The sequence below is a fragment of the Mus caroli genome, chromosome 5, assembly GCF_900094665.2.
Source record: "Mus caroli chromosome 5, CAROLI_EIJ_v1.1, whole genome shotgun sequence".
In the NCBI taxonomy this organism is placed as follows: domain Eukaryota; kingdom Metazoa; phylum Chordata; class Mammalia; order Rodentia; family Muridae; genus Mus; species Mus caroli.
Window position 1 is genome coordinate 65,271,476 of NC_034574.1, and position 13,788 is coordinate 65,285,263.

The 13,788-nt window shown below is 40.7% G+C and overlaps 1 protein-coding gene across 3 annotated transcripts in view; it reads right to left on the reverse strand.

Moving 5' to 3' along the window:
- The window catches only part of Corin (corin, serine peptidase), a 201,519-nt gene that overhangs the window by 27,592 nt on the left and 160,139 nt on the right, over positions 1 to 13,788 (reverse strand). For all 3 annotated transcript variants that reach the window (XM_029477597.1, XM_021163653.2, XM_029477598.1), the window contains 4 exons: positions 13,390 to 13,497; positions 5,118 to 5,231; positions 3,235 to 3,345; positions 2,039 to 2,168 (listed from right to left, as the gene is read on the reverse strand). In XM_029477597.1, the coding sequence (XP_029333457.1) occupies positions 2,039 to 2,168; positions 3,235 to 3,345; positions 5,118 to 5,231; positions 13,390 to 13,497 (463 nt within the window). The remainder of the gene's footprint in view (positions 1 to 2,038; positions 2,169 to 3,234; positions 3,346 to 5,117; positions 5,232 to 13,389; positions 13,498 to 13,788) is intronic.

A 13,788-nucleotide genomic window follows, 5' to 3' on the forward strand; every position in this document is an offset into this window, starting at 1 on the left:
AAACATGAAAACATCTATATGTCTATTGGGGCTTTAAACATCTTACATACTAACATTTTACCCTCGGAGTCAATGAAATACAGAAAATAGAATAAGTGAGCTTGCGTTATCAGAGCATCTCTAAAGACCTAGCTGCCCTTGAGGCTCACAGTGGGGTGACTTCAAACTTGAAGCAATCCTCCTGTCTCTACTTCCTGAGTGTTGGGATTGCAGGTATTCACTGTCGTATCTGATTAGAGGAAATATTTATAAATCTCATATGCAACAAAAATGGAAACAACCCAAATACCCGAGGGGATAGTTAAATGTCGTGTAACAATTCAATGAAATATTATTTAGCTACAAACATTGTACATACTGTAACATAGATAAGTGAGAATATTACCTAGACAAAAAGAGCACATGTTATATGCTTCCTCATTAAAACATCCAGAACAGAAGTGAAATATGGAGAGATGAAAAGTAAATGAATGATTTACTGCATCTGGAGGGCAAGTGAGAGTGACTATGTATGGCCACATAGTTTCCTTTTGTGGTGATAAAAATGTTTGGACTGAGACAGTAGAGACAGTAGAGACAGTTGCACAAACACTGTGACTGTGCCCAGTGCCACTGAAATAGTCAAATCTGTTACATGTATGTTAGCTCAGTAAAAATCTAATATGCAAGAAATACAAAAAGGATGAAGTAAGACATTTAAGACAAAAGATCTTTTGTTTGCAGCTTAACAGTTACATTTCATGTGGCTTGTCAAAATTTTTGTTCTCGTAAATCTTTTCAGGTCTGACTCACCCTCCGAGCTCTCTGCAGAGCTCAGTCTCATCAAGTAACTGAATTTTTGTATTAAGCAATACCTATGTCTTGGTGAGAGAACCAAGATAAGCACTTTCAAGGGGTTTTCATTTATTGAATCAAAATCATATCCCATTTCATGGAGACGCAATCAAGAAATTGCAAAAATGGACAATAATTTAATGGATCATGACAGCTATAATGTTTTCTAGGGCTGGAAAAGATTAAAGTTCTCCTACTACTATAAATTAGTGGGAGTTTCTCAAATTTCCAAAGATGTGGGTCTTTACATGGAAGAAAAGGGCCCAAGATGTTAGCAGGGATATGATTCTTCAAACTGGACAACAAAAATGTGCAGCTAGCTGCCGAATCAAATGGCTTGTTGTCGTAAACAATCGCCATTTACTCAGTGAACTCTGGGGAGTGCTATCTACTCTGACTTTTAAGTCTAGAGTTGTATGACTCCCTGATCTTTTGTTTTTATCAATTCTGTATTTATACTCAAATCACACATATGTCGTTAGCATAATAAAACAAAATGCCATATAATAATATAACAGATACCTACATATATATATATACACATACATACATACACACACACATAATTATCATCATCATCATCATCCTGTATGTGTTCTGTGGTGGTACAGAGCATTATTCTCTATTGCTGAATGACCTGAAACAGAACACCTCACAAAACAGTGTGTGCACAGTTCATTCCATTCCATGTATGTAAAAGACAGGATGGGTCTTCTCATTCCACTAAAAAGCAAAATGCTGAATTACTCCTTGGTGTGTATTTTCTGTGTTACTTAGGATAAATAGAAATACCAGCAGCTTTGACTTCTCTTTCTCAACTTTTTTTAAAAACAAAATGTATGTATATTGTTTAAATGAAATTCCCAACAGCTCCAGGGAAGGAGTATGAACCGTTTTGTCATCCATGCTCCACAGAGGAGACCATCTTAATTCATTTATAAACAGTGAACGTATTCCATTTCACACATGCTTCAAAATACAATTAGTTCATTTACTTTTGAGACTTCACTGTAAAAGGTTTGCAGTCCACACTCTTTAGAGCAGGTGCCTAGAATTAGATAAGTTCCTCACACAGGATTTATTTCAAGGGCTTTGGAGAGCTCTGATTTTTCCAGTTCTACATCATTCATAAGGAAGATATTACCGCTAACATCCACAGAGCCCTCTGAGAAACCCATCAAGTGCTACACACTACTGACCTTACCCTAAACCCATCTGCTTGCAGGCCAGCTCACTCAACGTCTCCTGCCAGCCATCAGCACACACGTGGTGTTCTTTTGCAGATTTGTGAACAGTCAGCAATGAGGAGGAGCTCCCATTTTTAGGGAGGGTCACTGAAGGGGGAAAATACGAGAAAGCCTAATTAAAAACACGTCTTCTCCAGAGACCGTACGTTTGTATGTCCTTGCTCTAATTGCATGCATCCATTTATATTTATTTTAGTTGAGAACCATTTGGGGTTGACCCTCTCTGTGCAAATCACTGCTCCCTCAATGTGACAGGAGACTGAAAAAAGTGAACTCGATATGTGTTGTGCTTTCAAAACACTGCAGACTCTAATGAAAGAGACAGGCAGCTATGGACTTTTCATTATGAGACAAAAGATGGTCAGGGGCAGAGCCTCACTGCCTTGAATTTACACAGGGATTATTCAAACTAATTGCAGGCAGCTATTTGAAACTCCATAATTTTTTTCCTTCAGTGTTTGGGAGTACGTGAGGGTGGTAGACATTTATGATTGGTGTGATGTATGTGCAAACCCCCAGCCTCTGTCTGCACTGGATCAGCCATGGGTCATTTGTGGAACACTGTGTACCTGGTCACAGTGCACAGGAAACTCATTATTTGGCCAGTGGATACAGAAGACTAAGGTAGGAACTGAATGAATTAGGGGAGCGATGTGCACATAAGGAGGGAATTCATCAGATAATCAAGATGGCAGACTGCCACATTGACTAAGATGCTTCCAGTCCTGCCCGTGGCAGGAGCTAGACAGTTAGAAATCTCATCAGGGTGAAGAGCAGGGCATATAGGTCAGATGGAGAGGTCACTTCTAGATCCTCTTCTTGAGGGTGTAAATGATCTAAGACTAACTGATTATTCACCACTATTGAACTTGGTGATGAATAAAACTTAAGTTCAAAAATGGCATGCCTCCAAGCATTTGAATGCAAAGTATTACACACATAATCTAGACATTTAAAATTGAGAAGTAACTTGGGGGGAAGTTTTCTGTTACTTAGAAATAACTCGCATGAATCACCACTGTCAGCTTTTATAACAGTGAAACAAAATAGATGAACTTGGTTGGTAAAAGCCATGAAGTAATTTAGGATTCATTGGCTTAGATGGCTGACAGGAGTGTGAATGCAGGGCAGGTGGCAGAGACCAGAAGCTTACCACAGCCCCATTCATCGGAACTGTCTGAGCAGTCGACCCATCCGTCGCACCAAAGGTCACGCGGCACACACTCATGGTTGGCACATTCCAGCTCATTGTCTTGGCAAAATGCTGGCAGGGAGACCATGAGGAAGAAGATGCAAATGTTTGAGAAAGCAGATTGAAGACATCGCAGGAAGAAAGCAAGCTCTGTTTCATGTGGATAGATCGCTTCTTAGGGATCCTACTATTAAATTACTGTCTGAGTCACATACAAATCTTTTTTGATTTTTTAAAATTATAGTAAATCTCCTTGATTGCCTACTTAGCATCCACTTCCTGTCTTTCGTCCATGAAAAGGAAACCTGATGTTATCCAGGGCTTCATACCAACCATCCCACATCCCAGAGGAAGACATTGATTAGTGTGACATTGGCATGGCTTTTTGCTGACTATTCTTATCTGAGAGTCATAATCAGTCCAGGATTAAATGCAATTCCACAACAGGTCTTTGCTCTATGATTTTTTGATTTATGCCCTGCAAAACAGCATGCACCTAAACTCTGCTGACCACACCATGTGCCTTAGCCTGGAACCAGGCCAGACTGGAGCAGGCAGCTTTTCCTAATCCCTGCCTGGAGCCATGCTTTGAGTGTCTGTAGAAAATGCCTTTTCTAATCCTCCCAGAAGCCCCTTGCTACAGGCTGTCACTCTGCCCAGTGTTGACCCCTGAGGAATCCCTTAGTGATATTCCAGAGAAAGGAGCTGAATCCTCCCTTCTTGCTACTGAATATGATCAAGGCCGCTCATCCACCCTGAGGTCAGGCTAAAAGGAAAGGGTCACAGACAAGACGATGCATTTCTCTACTCCACTGTAGCCTTCTGAATTCATTCTGCCATGAGTTTTACTATAATAATATAAGACATGTATAATATACATAAGAAATGTATTCATTTTTTTGTTGAGCTTTCTGTTAATTGGAAGTAAAATGCCTAAAGATATTTTAAACTAGTACTACAGACGATGGCTGTATACAGATGATGGCTGTATACAGATGATGGCTGTATATCATCTAGACGTAAAAGATTTCAAAAGCACACAAAACTTAAAACCACCACCGCAGTCAAGGGCAAGCTTTTCATGATCTTCCGGTGTTTTTCTTAGCATATGTATATTTATTTCTAAAACTCAGGACAACACTGCCCATACCACTGTGTATCTCCTGTTCTTCAAGTGCTGTCTTTGAGATAAGTGTCCTTTGAGGCCATTTCTTAGAGGCTTAGTCTCAAGCGTGCAATATTATTGGAAAGCTGAAGAACTGCTTTTTTAAAAAGGGAGATGTGAGGGACATCTTGCAGCCAGTGAAGACATGATCTTGAAGGACATGGTGGGACTGCAGCCTCTTCTTTTTCTTTCCTGATACACAGCCTTGAAGTTAACATGCTTCTCTGCTGCTTCCTCTCCTCTAAATCATGGACTGAAACATCCCAAACTCTAAGCAAACTAAACCCAACTTCTAACATCGATTCTCCTTGGGTAGCCTGTTAACTAATGGGAAACCAACTAACACATCAACTAGAGATACATAACGAACCCAGGTCAAGTAACTCTGTAGTGTGAGTTTAATGTTGACATTGTGTTTCATCTTATGGTTGAATTTTATGTCTTACATTTTGGATACTAGCATGAGGTCTTTTAATGTTTTCATGTTGTTAGAATGTATTTTAAAAACATTAGTCTTCTTGGAATATATATCTTTGTAGACATAAGTATGGTCAAAAGAACTAAACAAACTAAAAGCTTTTCATGTGTATTTACAGATTTCTAGCTTATATTTAAAGTGAAGCAATGTGTACTTGAAATACACAACACTGTTTGTTAGCAAGTTCATAAAGGCGCTTACAGCAGTTTTTTTCATCCATACTGTCTGGACAGTCTGGAAACCCATCGCAGAGTAATGTATGCTTCAGACATTGCTTATTAAATGGACATTCCCAAAGAGCTCTCTCTTTACAACCTGGAAACAGAAGAAAAAGCTATTAGATGCAGAGTTGAAATTGATGGTGAAATATAATTGAATAAGGTTAAAAAAAATTTAGCATAAAGGCCTGGTTTCTTCTCAAAGACTTTGGATGTCTGTGGTGACTATGAATTGTGTGATTCTGAAAGTAGGAGCTCACGGCAGTCTCCATTCTGCCCTGTGAACAAAACAGCATGCCTAACCGAAGATCCAAATCAACACACGGGAAATGAAAAAACGTGAAAAAGCAGCTATGTGTTAGCATCCTTCTTGAGTTGTTCCTTTTGCTTTCTGAGTCTGCATGCCAACATGCACGGCTCATCTATAAAGCGAGTCATGCTTTTAAGCACATATGCCAAAACCTAGAGATGTAAATTCGTGCGTGCAATCTTAAAATGTAATTTCAGCCTACAAACTGAGGGACCATCTGTGTTTCACGAAAGAGGCCCCTCCCATGTTAAGTACTTACAAAACTCATTTTTAAGAGCCAGGTGCAAAATTCATTACTTTTCCTGGGCCAGAGATCTAAGGTTGGAAACCTCATCAATTACTATGGAAAACGGAAACGGTTTGGAAAAGATAAGGATTGTGGGTTTACAACTTGAACTTCAATTTCCCTTCGAGGAGGAGCAAGCACTTTAGGCTACATTTCCTACATATCATCTGGTTAAGTGTAATGTGTTTGAATGTCTTCTAAGATATGTCAAGATTCTACTGTAACTAGATGCCCCAGGAGAACCAGGGTCCTGACCATCTTGTGAGGGTATGAAAGAAAAGATTTCACAGCTTTGAACTTTTACGTGTTTTAGGTTTTGAGATGGTTTCACCTGTAGTCTAGGCTGTCCTTGACCTCAAGACCTGCCTCTCTGATTATAGTCAACTGCTCCATTGACTTTTCTGATGTCAGTAATTTCTCTTAGAACAGTGGTTAGCTCAGTCTAGACACTGGATCCATAGTTAATTTAAATGCAACTTCACTTCATCTGAGGAACAACAAATTCTGGTTCTCAAAAAAAAATAAATAAAAATAAACTTTAAGATTATCTAAATCTCAAAGCAGTGACCAAATAAGGATACTCTTAAAAGCTATGTCTCATCAGACTTATCATAAAGAATTAAGAGAACTCTCATAGATGATTAACTCAGGACTCTTGGAATTCACTGGGAAAAAAATCTCATTGTTAAAAATGGTTATTCAAAACAAGGATCAAAATTCTTTACCAGAATAGAAATTTTACTGAGCTAAAATTAAGTTTAGAGTGTTTTATCACCCAAATATGGAAAAGATAAATGATAAGAGAACTGCACTGGCCATTCACCTGGAGGGGCCTTAGGTCCAGGCAGATATTCAATGAATGAGTTCATTGAATGGGATTCAGAATTTCCAGCTGGCAGAGGCTGCCAACCCTAACTGCAATGTTATGATGGTGATGTCTTTCAAATGGAACCCTGAAATCTGCCCAGTAGCCTAAACTCGTTCCATCAGAAAGCAGTGCAGACACAGAAAGTGTTACCGACTGATGTTGTTGTTGTTGTTAGTGGTGGTGGTGGTGGTGGTAGAAAAACCACTATATCAGTGGGGGATGAGAGAAAGAAGCTTGATACAAAAAGACCTTTGAAATGAATGAAGAGTTTGTACACTTAGAAGGGAGTAATAAAAAAAACAAGCAGAGGAACAGATCACTGGGCATAAGGCATTCTGCAGTGTGTACTCATACCAACAACAATGGCATTCGTTATTTACTGTATATCTGCACTCTCCAACCTTGAGTATTCTATGACATTCGTGTTTCCTTTATGTATACTTTTTGTTAGAAAAGTCTGTACAAGCAAACATCTCTTGGATATAAAGGTGGTAAGAACAGATGAAGTAAAGTGAGAGGAGGTCATGGCATTTGTCATGTGGAAGGCAGTATTATTTGTGAAAAATAAAAATTTGTGAAATTTGTCTATAAAGTGACATTTTTGATATAAGTGGGTCTTCAAATAAATATAGATGAGATAGGATACTTCACACAGCTTTAGCTTATGAGAACAAATAGCAGTGGTTGTTAGAACAACAATCGTCCAGGACAAGAAAAACCAGCAAGGCATGCCAAAGGAGGGCAGTGCTAGGTGTGGTATCAAGTCCTGATCTGCCCAGAACTTTGCTAGCTCAACCACCAAATGCCAATCTAAAACTGGTCCTCTAAATGTAGAGTCTGGACGCCAAACCTAAGTCTCCACACAGCATCCTACCTGTCTTAGTCAGGGTTTCTATTCCTGCACAAACATCATGACCAAGAAGCAAGTTGGGGAGGAAAGGGTTTATTCAACCTGCTTGTGGACGTTGTACATCGTGGTGCGCACTAGGCTCCGCACCACGATGTACAACGTCCACAAGCAGTATTCCTGGACAAAACATCATGACCAAGAAGCAAGTTGGGGAGGAAAGGGTTTATTCGGCTTACACTTCCATGCTGCTGTTCATAACCAAAGGAAGTCAGAACTGGAACTCAAGCAGGTCAGAAAGCAGGAGCTGATGCAGAGGCCATGGAGGGATGTTCTTTACTGGCTTGCCTCCCCTGGCTTGCTCAGCCTACTCTCTTATAGAACTCAAGACTACCAGTCCAGGGATGGTCCCACCCACAAGGGGCCTTTCCCCCTTGATCACTAATTGAGAAAATGCCTTACAGTTGGATCTCATGGAGGCATTTTCTCAACTGAAGCTCCTTTCTCTGTGATAACTCCAGCTGTGTCAAGTTGACACAAAAATAGCCAGTACAATTGACCCCTTGTCAACTTGACACACAAACATCACTAGTAAGCCTCAACCTTTACATTCGTATTCATCCCCAAGATCTAAATAACTTTAAAAGTCCCACAGTCTTTACATGTTCTTAAATTTTCAATCTCTTTAAAATATCCATCTCTTTTAAAATCCAAAGTCTTTTTACAATTAAAAGTCTCTTAACTGTGGGCTCCACTAAAACAGTTTCTTCCTTCAAGAGGGAAAATATCAGGGCACAGTCACAATCAAAGCAAAAATCAATCTCCAACCGCCCAACGTCTGGGATCCAACTCACGATCTTCTGGGCTNCTCCAAGGGCTTGGGTCACTTCTCCAGCCATGCCCTTTGTAGCACACACGTCGTCCTCTAGGCTCCAGATGCCTGTACTCCACTGCTGCTGCTGCTCTTGGTGGTCATCTCATGGTACTGGCATCTCCAAAACACTGCATGACCCCTTCAGTCCTGGGCCGTCAATTGCAGCTGAGGCTGCACCTTCACCAATGGCCTTCCATGGCCTCTCACAGTGCCGAGCCTCAGCTGCTCTGTGTGACCCCTTCATGCCTTCAAAACCAGTACCACCTGGGTGACCCTTACACATTACCAAGTCCCACTGCAGAAGGAGTGCAACCTTGCCTATCTCTGGAACACAGCCTCCTTGTGCTTTCAGAAAACACTTCCCAGAAGATGTCACCTCAACGATGCTGGTCTCTTCTTAATCACCGATAATTTCTTATCTCCAGCTAACCAGCATCAATAGTCCCAGTAATGCAAAGTTTTTGCTTTAGTAGTTCTGGTATCTTGTTAATCACAGCTGATTCTTCAGCCCCAGCTAACCAGAACTACAAAATCTTCACAATCAAAACAGCAATGGCCCTGAAAAGAGTCTTTAATTTTCCCTCTGAAATTTCACAAACCAGACCTCCATCTTCTGCACTGTTCTCAACATTATCTTCCAAGCTCCTACACAACATCTGACAGAGCTCTTAACAACAAATGGATCTTCAAGCCCAAAGTTCCAAAGTCCTTCCACAGTCCTCCCCAAAACATGGTCAGGTTGTCACAGGAATACCCCACTCTGCTGGTACCAATTTGTCTTAGTCAGGGTTTCTATTCCTGGACAAAACATCATGACCAAGAAGCAAGTTGGGGAGGAAAGGGTTTATTCGGCTTACACTTCCATGCTGCTGTTCATCACCAAGGAAGTCAGAACTGGAACTCAAGCAGGTCAGAAAGCAGGAGCTGATGCAGAGGCCATGGAGGGATGTTCTTTACTGGCTTGCCTCCCCTGGCTTGCTCAGCCTACTCTCTTATAGAACTCAAGACTACCAGTCCAGGGATGGTCCCACCCACAAGGGGCCTTTCCCCCTTGATCACTAATTGAGAAAATGCCTTACAGTTGGATCTCATGGAGGCATTTTCTCAACTGAAGCTCCTTTCTCTGTGATAACTCCAGCTGTGTCAAGTTGACACAAAAATAGCCAGTACACTACCATTCTGAGAAGCCCATCCAATATTTAATATAAGACGGTGATACATGAATCAAGCAGCCAAGTGCCAAAGGGAGAGATCACTCTTCTCCTTTAGTGGGAGTCTGTTCAGAGATCACAAATCAAGCCCACAGATTCATCCCAAAAGCACAGTTTAGGGGTGTGCTCCATGTACAGACACAATGACTCTCTCTTCTGATGACCACCGAGCAGGATGATCCCATCCACAAGCAAAGCTTTTGCATGGTAAATTCTCTCAGTGCTCTTAAAGAGTACAAAAACATATAAAACCTTCCATAAGACTTCAAAGTATGACAGTAAGGAACCTCTGAGGATCCCCAGAGGATCGGACTCTGAGAAACAGTTCTGGCTACATCTAAAGTTTGTTGTTTTATCTGCGTTTTATAAAGGACCAAGTATAGTTGATAAAGGTGCTGTTTGTTAATGAGAAGGTAAATGAAAAGCTACTCAACAGCTTGTATTGCTATCAGTCTTTCTCTGCATGGGGGGATTTCATTATTGAACACTCAGGGGAGTGATTTGTTATTGGTTGTGATGCTACAGTTAGGTAATTAAGGATTCTATTTTTACATTAGATATAAAGAATTAGCTTAAAACATATTTTTATTTAATGGCCCCACCAAGAAGACTCACTGTCTACATCAGACAGAGCACAGGTATCACCATATTTATCTTATAGCTCACCCAGCTGTGGTCATAAACCCCAGTTAATGCAAACATCAGCCTTACCCAGTCAATGTTAAAGTTTGGCAGTGAAAACCAAATACAGAATCCGATGGCTGGTGTCTTCATGCCTTTCATGTTTGCTTCTCTGTTCAGGACTGGCTATTCTCCACATAGTGCTATGCTGGACATAAACCCATTTTATCAAGCTGCTCGTTTAACTGTATATGGAAATGTTATATATTTTTTCACCGACGAGCTATCAACCTATAAGATGGGGAGGTGCTGACTCTGCAAATCCCTCCCACGTCTCCAAGGCTTCCGGCCGGTGAGTTGGTTCTTCGATGATGCCTTCCGCCTTGCACAGTCCTTCGAAGCATGTGTTGAAAACATGCTGACTGTTAACAAACCTTAAAATGCTTGCTTACACAGCAATTACATCAGTGAAAATTTTACCACGAGAGCAGGAGCCCACTGTCAGCCAAACCCTCCTTGCTAAGTTCTCATACATTTATTTTAAGAGTTATGTCTAACTTAATGCGGTTTGGCAATCCCATTTACAGATACAAATTTGCTAAAGAAATATATGATCAATTTAGTTTCTGACAGGCCGAATGCTTCCTAACTGAAGTAAGTGTTGTTTTGAAGGGAACCCCCAGGTGTGTTGTCAAAACTTCTGTGTGAGCTGTAGAGTCATGACAGGCAACCCCAGGCACTGAGTGCCTTCAACACCGGAGGGATAGAATACATCAGAGCAATGAAAAAGTAGAATGCAGCCCAGCCTCCCTGTCTCCACTGCCACACAGGCACATGTGCACATGACAACAGAGGACAACAGCACAGCATGAACTGGATAAGGTATCCAGAGTCCCGTGTGGCCTGTCAACCTCACTTCTTTATCTAATTGTCAGGAATGTGTCTTCCCAGCACACTGGACAGCCCATCTGAGTGCATCCATGCATGCCAAAGGGGAACTTGTCCATCATGGGCCACTTTGGAAAACTCTGCAAAATTTTCTCATGTAAATTATGACTACTAAAGCAATCAGTTTAGCTCCAAATGAACTAATTTCTTATCAGTTCTTAACTTCTTACATCAGAGTTATCAATGGTGGACATGATGTTTTGAAAATGAAATAAAGGATAGTTTATTGCACTGGCTGGTTTTGTGTGTCAACTTGACACAAGCTGGAGTTATCACAGAGAAAGGAGACTCCCTTGAGGAAATGCCTCCGTGAGATCCATCTGTAGGGCATTTTCTCAATTAGTGATCAAGCGGGGAAGGCCCCTTGTGGGTGGTGCCATCTCTGGGCTGGTAATCTTAGTCTTGGTTCTATAAGAGGGCAGGCTGAGGCAAGCCAGTAAGTAACATCCCTCCATGGCCTCTGCATCAGCTCCTGCTTCCTGACCTGCTTGAGTTCCAGTCCTAACTTCCTTTGGTGATGAACAGTAACGTGGAAGTGTAAGCTGAATAAATCCAACTTACTTCATGGTCATGATGTTTGTGTAGGAATAAAAACCCCGACTAAGACATTTATTTTATATTTGTGGTATTTTCTCTTCTAAGAGAAAAATTTTAATGAAAACTCATTATTTAACTATAATTTTGATATTTTAGGTCCATTTAAGTACTTTATAATAGTACTATGAATTTATGCTTCATAATGTATTTTAGAATGAAGACCATTTATTCTTGGCAAGATGTAATTATATTTTGTTTTGTTGTGGTTTTCTTCACGCAGAGCCTCAAGTAGCAGCCCAGATTAGTCTCAAACTCTTCATGTAGTTGAAGGTGACCTTGAACTCTCAACCTCTTGCATCTACCTCCCAAGTGCTGGGGTTTCAGGTATGCACCCCTAAGCAGCATCAGCCATTACTGTTTTCAACCGAGCACTTGCCAAATATTTAGTCACCTGCTAAAAATCTAGAGTTAGTCTCTTCGATAGAATCATAGAACCACTTTGAATACTCCAAGTTAATCCATTTTAAATCATACCTTAGACTGCCACACCTTAGAATATCGGCTTTCTTACATGAACAATCTAGTACATTCTGGACACACCACTCAGATGACAGAGTGATTTTATATATATATATATATATATATATACACACACACATACATATATACATATACATATATACATACACACATATATATATATATATATATTTTTTTTTTTTACAAAAAGCTCACCAACAGGAACAGGCAAATTATAGCAAATTCTCAAATTATTAAATATTGCTCCACAGCAAAATTACACTGACCTCTGTAGCATCATCCTGACAGCTGTAATCTTCTAAAAGGTGAGCATGTCCTTATTTATAGTAGCTGGTAGCAGTTCAATTGATTGCTTATGACATTTTGTCTTGACCAGGAGGACAGTGTTTACTACAAAAATTCATTTTGAGGGGGAAAGGCAATATTTCACACTTCAAAGGCCAATGGAATAAAATGATCTCAAAATGTATATTGCCTTACGTGCTCCCAGTGAGTCAGGTGTCAGTCTTATTTGGGGGTAAGACAGGCCAAATAATCACCAGCAAGCTAGCTTTTAGATAGCCCTTCAATCATTCTGCTCTGTGCCAGGCATTGTTTGTTGAAAGGCATTGTCTGTTTCCTGCTCCCTGGCACATTCTCAGCGCATAAGATCCACAGTTTTCAGGAAAATAAACTGAGAATGGCTGTGTTCCAATTGGCCCTGGCATATCCAGCCTCCCCAGTGGAGATGCTGGGGCTCAATGGGAGAGTTTTATCCTTTTCAACAGAGGCAAAGTGAGAGGGGCATGAAAATGAGTCTTAATGAAGTGTGAGCGCTGTTGTCTGAACCACCTTCATGGATGGAGATGCCTGATTAGTGGCAGAGGACGGCTACGCCACGACACTGGTATTCTTCCCAGAAACCAGGTAACAACTGCTTTTCAATTTAATAACAAAAATGGTTCCTCACATGTATGAACTGTTCCTTTTTCCTTTTCCTAGTTATATACTTAAAGCTATAAGCTGAAATGTAATTTTATTATAAATTAAAGTGTAATTTCAGAGAGAAGTCATATCAAGCCACGCCTTATGGTCTGCTGCCTTCAAAAGTAAATGCGTTACCTTTAGATCAGATGCCGCTTCCTAGAATAAGCAAACAGTTTACTTATTCCAACACAGTCCTTATTTTTGGCGGTTACTCTACATTAAAGACAATGCTGCCTCACATACATACCACAGTTCTCCTCATCACTGTCGTCGTCACAGTCAGCCTGGCCGTCACATCTCCTGGAGCCCAGAACGCATCGTCCCGAGCGGCACTTGAAGTGACTCGGAGAGCATTCTGTCAAAAAAGCGATGCTTCTCTCAGTGGACAGAATTGCAAGGAGGTCAACCTACCCCCATGCTTCCATTTGGGGTGTCACATATGGGCAAGTACTAAAGAAAGAACAGGTCTCCTCACAGCCCAAACACCTCAAGTTCACATACTTTCTTCTCTCTGCAAATCTCCATCTTTCTTGGTACTCTCACTTCAGACCAGTACCTAGCACCTGTGCCTTACAATAACTAATTACCTTTCTAAATAGACACCAAACAACAGCCTGCGCCTGAAATCTCTCGTGCAATCCATGAT